The sequence below is a fragment of the Austrofundulus limnaeus genome, unplaced genomic scaffold (assembly GCF_001266775.1).
Source record: "Austrofundulus limnaeus strain Quisiro unplaced genomic scaffold, Austrofundulus_limnaeus-1.0 Scaffold689, whole genome shotgun sequence".
NCBI classification, from domain to species: Eukaryota; Metazoa; Chordata; class Actinopteri; order Cyprinodontiformes; family Rivulidae; genus Austrofundulus; species Austrofundulus limnaeus.
This window is the reverse complement of record NW_013953091.1, coordinates 67,515-76,156: the sequence shown is the minus strand read 5'-3', so window position 1 is coordinate 76,156 and position 8,642 is coordinate 67,515. Positions and strand designations below refer to the sequence as shown.

At 39.1% G+C, this 8,642-nt stretch overlaps 1 protein-coding gene across 2 annotated transcripts in view; it reads right to left on the bottom strand.

Moving 5' to 3' along the window:
* Positions 1 to 8,642, bottom strand: part of abcf1 (ATP-binding cassette, sub-family F (GCN20), member 1) — a 54,698-nt gene that overhangs the window by 29,058 nt on the left and 16,998 nt on the right. For both annotated transcript variants that reach the window (XM_014027836.1, XM_014027837.1), the window contains exons 10-14: positions 6,525 to 6,620; positions 1,302 to 1,421; positions 1,072 to 1,172; positions 324 to 409; positions 112 to 251 (exon numbers count right to left, since the gene is read on the bottom strand). In XM_014027836.1, coding sequence (XP_013883290.1) covers positions 112 to 251; positions 324 to 409; positions 1,072 to 1,172; positions 1,302 to 1,421; positions 6,525 to 6,620 — 543 coding nt within the window. The remainder of the gene's footprint in view (positions 1 to 111; positions 252 to 323; positions 410 to 1,071; positions 1,173 to 1,301; positions 1,422 to 6,524; positions 6,621 to 8,642) is intronic.

Here is an 8,642-nt window from a genome sequence, read left to right as displayed (position 1 = left end):
TCAGGTACATGTTGAAAATGAAACAGCATTTCTATTAATCCATTTTAATTAGGATTATGGAACACAATCGCTTCCATAGAATACCTTAGCAAGTCAATACAAAGTATTCACCTTGTCTAGTCTCTCAACCACACCATCCTCTCCTTTCTCCAGACGAGACTGAAGCTGTTTCTCTTCCTCCAGAAGTCTCAGGCGGCGGGTGTCAGCCTTCAGTACCGCCTGTACCGCAGGTGTGTCATCAGCTACCACCTCTGAGGAACAAGGAGAACAGAAGTTTGTTGGTTGTAACAGTCAGAGAGATGGACACACAACAGGCCACTCACCTTGTTCACACAGCAACACATCAATATTGCTGGGAATACTGAGAGATTTGTTGGCAATGTGTTTCAGTAATGTGGTCTTTCCTTTTCTGAGAAACAAGGACAGAAAATGACTGTTAATTTGAACAATAAGCCCATTTCACAAATATAACTTCTTATTTAAACAGATATTGGTTGTTCCATGAACTGAACAGGCAACCAAACCATTCAACAATGTGAGCTTACAAACACTACAGAGTGATGCAGAATGGTTAGAGGAGCACACGTGTTCACCAGCACGGCTCCTGCTGGTTCAGAGGTGTATCAGTGGTTTATCAACTTCATCCTCCCTCTCCACCACTCATTTCACACAACACCAATGCAGACAGAGTGTACATCAGTCCCAGATTAAAACTGCTAAGTGAAAAGGCTGTTTCAGTACGTCTAGACCTAAATCCATGTGTTAGAACTCCTTTAGGAAGAAGGTAATAGTCCCTTTAACACTTTAAAGTGTGTGTGACATGCCTATCCACTGAATACACAAGGTCCAAGAAAACACTTATGTAAGAAACCCTGCATAAAATGTGATTTTTTTTACCCATTTGAACACAAAAATGGACTATTTTCTTTTGAATTTGGCTCAGCCAAAGTGAAACAGGAAGTGACATCAAAGGGGAACGCTTTAAGAAAGACAACTCTCTGGTCTTTATTTATTGAAATTATATTATTTGAACTTCTTTTAAAAGCAAAAAGTTACAAAATACTTATTTACCCATTTGGTCCAACCAAACCATATCTTCTTCCTGCCACAATCAGAAGGTCAGCGTTGATGAAAAGCTCCTTGCCGTGAGCGGATATGCTGAACCTTTCAATCTAGAGGACACGAAACAAACCTTCACGCAACATTTCTAAGACCATATTCTCATTTCAGTTAAATCAAATGAAAGAATAAAACAAGAGAAAACATCTTCATGTGGAAGTCTAATCCAAAAACTTAAAAACCTTAATATCTGAGGCGTTTTCCAGCATGGCCTGTCTGGAGGACATCTCAGCCTGGGAAATGGAGAAATCTTCTAGGGCACTCTCAGCACGAACGCTAGCAATCTGACGCTCATACTCTTTCTGAAACAAACAAACAAACACATCAAATGCAACACATGTCATAAGTGTAGATGACATGCACAACCTAAAGCAAATCTTATCACATTAAATCTGTAAGAGACATTACTTGTGTCAAATGTAGATGCAAATAGTTACTGGTAGTTTGATCCTATTTCACATTTCAGAACAAACAATACAAACATATTTATGAATTTACAAACTAGCGCCGACCCCCGGCGTGACCCGGAAGTGACTCACACGGAAACGTTTATGCGTAAAATAGAAGTTTACACATCAATAACTATAAATTATTTATTTTGCTTATCAGAAAACATATATACAATATATTGTCGAAACATTTATAACATTTTCTTTTGTTATTTTATTTTATTTTTGTGTACCAAAACTACAAGGGGGGCAGGGAACCAGCACCCCTTATTGGCCAGCCGCCACTGTTATAAACAAGTATTTCCATAACAAAGAACTGGAAACTTAAGTTCATATAAGAGTCTCTGTCTAAAATCATCTTATGTGGAAAAACGACAGAGTTGTCGCCTTTTTGGACAACTTTGGCAAATAACATTCTGTATAATCTCAGTCAATATTGCAAGATGTCAACCTCAGTGTGTTGTGAATAACTCCCAGCTACTACCACATCAATTAGCTGTGTAAGAATGTAATAAAAGTTTGCTACAGCCTCAATATCTGAATACGATTATTAGTTTGTTCGGCTGCACAAAGACCAGAATTATTCTGTGCAATGAGCACATTTACTTTAGAATCATTACTTTATTTATATGGAGCTTATTTTATATTTTTATATTAAAATTGCATCCTCTTGGAGGGCTGCACATCAGCAGCCACCTTGCATGTTAAAGTTTTAAACTAAGATCTTATGCCAGGTTCTGTTTGTCCTGATTTTGCATTTCTAATAATGTTAAGGACGCACAAATTATCCTTGACGGCTCTAAAGATAATCCTTTAATGTGCCTGTGACATGCATATCCATGAAATACAAAAAGTCAAAGAAAATATATTCATTCTTGGCATAATACACAGGATTTTACTGTTATGGTACATAATCGACATATTTTCTTTTGAACTTGCCTTGGCTAAATGAAACAGGAAGTGACATCAAAGGGGAACTCTTTGAGAACGAAAACTCCCTGTTTTTTTTGAACTATGACTCTTTTTCATCTCTACTTTCTTTCTCCAGCGCAGGCCAGGCCAACGATCTTTAGCTGGTTAGCAGTAGCTCATGGAGCAATGGATCACGGAGCTTGTAGAACACAACATTGTTTAACATTGCAGCCTTTAACGCGTTCTTCACAACATTTGTTTAACATTGCAGTCTTCAACGCACTCTTTGCAACGTTTGTTTAACATTGCATTCTTGAACACACCCTTGTCAACATTTGTTTAACATTGCATTCTTGAACGCGCTCCAGTCTCGCTAGTTTTGGGTGCTGTGAAACAGCACTCCGAACATGGTCTTGCGAGATTAGGGTCATGTGTTAAAACATGGCAGCGAGGCGGAAAAAAAATGTTGAACGAAAGACAGTTAACAAGCAAATAAAAACTTATTATTTTCACCTGGAGTGGGAAGAGGACTCATATGTAATTTGAGCACTGCCTTGGCAGGATAACGTGGAACAGCATTTCTTTCAAAAGAATGCACAGATGCTACGAAGTGGATTACCCCTCCTAAGGTAAGGCTGCTATGCTAATGCAGCCCCGTACCTGCCTCAACAGTCTTTCAGCGATGACGAAGTTATGAAAGAAGCGTTTGATTCTGCAGACGTGCTTTTCCGTGATTTTAAAAATAAAAGTGAGATTGTGGCTGCTATAAAGACGTGCAGTTGTCCACCAGGATGGATGGATGTGTCCAAATTCATGTCCGTGTTTCAGTCTGGACTGCTCTGGGTTGAAAATTAGGTTTTGACTCTGCAAAATGACATTGGGATCAAATCCAGAGCAACAAGTCGCATGGATGGAGAGTTCTGGAGTCTGCTTTCTCTCACATGAAAATCATCAAGTCCAACAACAGATCCACAAAGACTGGTGATCATCTGGAGACCTGCTTACACCTCAACCACCTCATACTGCCTGCCTATGAGACCCTGGCCTCCTCTCAGTGTCAGAAGTCCCACTAAGGTAGACATACATTATTTTTATATAGCTTGCATAAAAAGTTGTCACCTCTAGACTTGTCACAATGTGTCTGTATGTTGTTGTTTTTTTATTACATTTTAGACCAGACTAGTGTCTTATACACTGACTAGCACCTTTGTGTTATTTATTTATTTATTTATTTTGCAGTTTGGGTGTGCCCTTGTTTTCCGTACCTAGCGTGGCTGTGTGTGTATCTTGTTTATAGGTGGTGAACCAGGTGGAACTCTTTGAATGGTCTGGAGCCGGCAGTCTGGACCAGTGAGGGACTGAGCTCTTCAACACCTACAGATGACACCATCCTGCTGCAGAATGAGGTTTGAAATAGTTGTTGGGAGATTTGTGAATCTGCACCATCGTAAGTCATTTTTTGTAATAGTATAAACGAGAGAGTTTTATGTTGTGTGTTTTGACTTTTGTTTTATGTTTTGTTTTTCCTCCCCTGAATGGAGAGAAAGAGAGGAGAGTTCTTTGAATAAATGGAGACGAGTTCCCGTGCTCCAAAGTTATTTGACTCTGTCGTTCTCACACTGGACAGGTTTCCAGCCCTCATAGCTCACACGTTACAGGGAGTATTAAATGAAGGAGGTAAAAGAATTTATCCTTTTTGTTCGAGCATCACTTTTCTGTTTCTCTGTCAGGAGTTAAGTAAGGATTTTATCTTTTCTTTTTTTTTGTAGGTAAATATATGGTTAAGTAGATAGTTTTGTTTGACAATACTTTAAATTAAATAAAGCTAGCAACACATTATGTTCTGTTTTATTTACTTTGAAGAAGTGAGGAGTAGGGAGATGAAAAAATATGTTTTTTGATACTGAGACTGGACGAGTAGAACTCGGCAAACTGCCAACTTCAAAAGTAGCTCTTGGTTCAAAAAAGCTTGGGCACCCCTGCTCTAGCGTCTCTATGACAGTGCTTAAAATAATTTAAAGAAACCTCAGATTATTCTCTAATCTGTTGTTAGCCATAGTGGCACTGTGCAGTTCACATGCAGACATCCCCCTGTGACATCACTTCCTGTTACTTCACATGTGAATATCTCAAAAACTGTTCATCTCAGCAGCGTGAATCTTTTTTTTTTTTTTTTACAATATTTTATCAATGTTATCTTTCCAAAAATACATTAATATTTATTACAAAAATTTGATGTCACAGGCACTTTAAGATAATGACAGCACAACGGCTCAGTGGTTAGCACTGATGCATCACAGAAAGAAGGTCCTGGGTTCGATCCCCAGCCTGGGGTCTTTCTGTGGAGTTTACATGTTCTCCTTTTGCGTGGGTTTTCTCTGGGTCCTCCAGTTTCCCCCACAGACCAAAGGCCTGTGAAAAAGGTTTCTTTCAGACCAAGACCTCCCTTACAAAAGAGATCTGTGATCTCACTGGGATTTGCCTGGTTAAATAAGGCAAATAAAAGGTTAATAAATAATAAAACTCATGCTGTGTTAAGAGTGAACTAGTCAGCTCAGAAAAACATTGGGACCACAACAAACTTAAATCTGGGACATTCAACATGTTTGATTGTCTTGGCCCTTATATCCCAGTTTGTGTTGTGTTCCTCGAGGACAAACAAGCTGCAGCCATTCAGAAAGTGAGGTGAAGAAAAACCGATGGGGAATTCAAAACATAGAAGACAAAATGGCCATGGTGCACCAGAAAGTTCAGTGGACATCGTAGATGTTTTTTCTCTGTTAAAAATAGTCCACAAACTCGTCTGCCATGTTTGTTTAATCCAGTGTTCCCCAAACTACGGCCCGCGGGCTGGATCCGGCCCGCCTCCCCATTTGGTCCGGCCCCCAGACCAATACCAGAGAGCATTTAGTTTTTTTTTTTTCATATATGTGTATTTGTATTTGATTATAAAGTTGGACTTTTGCAATAAAATGTTCCTTAGTTATGAATTATTTTCATTAACTATTATTAATTAGTAACTATTTCATACATACACACATATAACGTGACCTTCTGTTCTACCCTTCTGCGGTCTGTGCCCCTATCTGGCAACCCCCCCAAAATAATCCTAAACCCGCCCCTCTCAAAGAGAGAACGGAATAATGGTGAAAAGATTATGGTAGGTAAGAGAAAAATTGATTCAGAATGCAGGGCACTGAAGCTGCAGTGGACAAATGATTATTTTTTTGTTCATCTAAGAGGTGGTGGCGGTATTCAAAGGATACAATCTGCGGCGACACTATGAATCCCGTCACAAAGACAAGTATGATAGCTTGCAAGGCCAAATGCGAGCAAACAAACTCTCAAAGCTAAAAAGTGAACGGTTAGCTCAGCAGAATACATACTGTGAAGAACCCAGACAGGGTTATTTGATTGTGCTTTCTGGAAAACAATAAATTTTTACATTTAGACACTCCTGCAATAGTCACACTTTTTCTGTTACAAACTGACTCCGGCCCCCCACCAGAGAAGGGAAAAGTTATGTGGCCCTTAATTTAACAACTTGTTAATCAAGGTCTTTTTTTCTTGGTTGTCCACCGGACAACCAGGAGACAGGATCTGGTTGTCCGAAATGAAAACAGGTTGTCTCGGACAACCTAAACAATGGTTATGTCTACCCCTGCACTGTAGGACCAAACCTGTTATATCTATGATTTTAACGCCATGTGTGGCGTCTCTCAGTCTCTGAAAATCAACCAACAATTTGAAAACCTTGTGAACCAGGCCTTACACAGCCTGTTAGCACTCTGCCTGCTGATGGATGTTTCTCCTGCCACTATCTAAAGAGAATCTGAAACATTGTAAAACACATGGGCTTGTACAGGGTTAATGTCTGTTTATATTTTTATTTACAGCTGATGTTTTGTGTCTACCAGGTGTGTAATAAATTCCAGTGAAGCAATGATACATGGTACAGTGATTTGGATCACACTTCAGCTTTCACTGATCTATTTTAACTGTTTAGTAACCGTCTGTTGTGGTTTCATTTAAGCAAATACGCACCTCCTTTTTCTTCTTCTTCTTCTCCTTTTTGCTGAGATTGGCATACGGGTCATCTGGTACCTGCTTGGCCTGATCTGCAATTACATCCTCAGCACTCTGTCAAGTTCAGCCAAAGGAAAGAGAAACATTCATACAGTGAACAGGCTAAACTACACAAATACACACTCACTCAATCCCTGCTAGACAACTTCAGCTTCATACAGCAGAGAAAGAGAAAATTCAACCTCATATAAAAGATCCCTTTTACATAACAGAACTTTATTTTGTAGTTTTACCCAGCCCATTCCTTTATATTTAATTATATGAAGGAAATATTTAATGCACAGAGGTAACTTGTCTACTATTTGTTGTGACAAAGACTAGAGTCAAATATTAACCATCAGGGACCAATACAGAAGATGATAACTAGATCTAAATCTTATTTAGACTAGAGTAGAATTTCAGATATACTTTAATGCTCTTTTTTTTTTTTTATTTTTTTGGTAAAGATGTCAAACTAGCTTCTTGGATATTTTATTTTCCGTGCTCACAGTTCAGATTTTACCTGGTCTGATCGCTCAGATCATTTGTGCTAAATTTTGCAGTAACTTTTTTAGATTTTAGTAATCTGTGCAGTCTCTGAACATGAAACAAACAGAACATAAAGAGCCTGTCTGATCCCTCGCAGTGTTTTTATTTTACAATCAGCCATACAGAATTTATTTCCTCACGTATCGTTTTCATAAGCTTGTAACTGCAGTGGTGTAAAAATGTGTTTTCTTATTCTTTTACATGTTTGTCCCAATTAAATGTTTCAGATCACTAAACAAATTAAATAATAGACAAAGATAAAACACAAAATTAAGTTAAAAAACAAATGTCTTTGAAGCAAAGATAAATCTAAACCTACATGGCTCTCTTTTGCATGTGACTAACCTGTTTGTCCATGTGGAGGCAGTGCTTATAAGGCTGAGTTCACCTGAAACTCATCAGACTGAAGAAGTCTCTTGGAGGAGAGATGAAATGTTTCACTAAAGAAGAACCCATCCAGAGGACCTACTGATTTTTTCTTTTTGATTAAACCTACAGAGACCTGTGTGATACAGTAAATGCCTCTCTGTGGGTTTTCACATCTTTGGAAAGCTGGGGTTTAATTCCCTAGCCTCCAGGCCTGATTACTGCCACACCTGTTCTCAATCAAAAAAGTAATCAAGTAAATGAGACCTATCTGTCTGGAAAAGGTTATAAACTCATTTCTAAAGCTTTGGAACTCCAGTGAACCACAGTGAGAGCTGTTATTCACAAATGGTGAAAGCACTGAACAGTAGTGAACCTTCCCAGGACAGCAACGACTCATCCAAGAGGTCACAAAAGAGCACACAACAGTATCCAAAGAACTGCAGGCCTCACTGGCATCAGCTAAGCTCAGGTTCAGGCCTCCACCATAAAGACACTGAGCAAAAAGAACATAAAACCTCGTCTCAGTTTGACCAGAAACATCTGGATGATCCCCAAGACTTCTGGGAGAATCCTCTGTGGACTGATAAGACACTTGAACCTTTTGGAAGGAGCAGGTCATCCTACATCTGCTGCAGAAGTAAGAGCGTTTCAGAAAAGAACATCACACCAACAGTAAAACAGTGGTGGTAGTGTGATGGTCTGGGGTTGTTTTGCAGTTTCAGGATCTGGAAGACTTGCTGTGGTGAATGGTATCATGAAGTCTGCTGTCTACCAAAAAATCCTGAAGGAGAACATCTGTTCATGACCTCAAGCTGAAGCTTCAGCAGCAGGACAATCATCCAAACACATCAGCAGGACAATGGGCCTCATGCAAGAACCGTTGGTACGCACAGATTTGTTCTTCAGTTGTGCTTATGAGTGATTTAGGAGAATTTGTGGCATTCACCAATTTTCTTGTATTCTAAGATTTTTTTCAGATACGAACAAAATTCAGGAGTGGTCCAGACCTGTCGTATATTTTACAAGCAGTCAGTCTGCTGTTATCCAGAATGATTTGTCTCATTAATAACTTTATATTTCGTTAGTTTGGAGATATTTCAAGTTGAAAATAAATCCATCCATCCATCCATCCATCCATCCATCCATCCATCCATCCATCCATCCATCCATCCATCCATC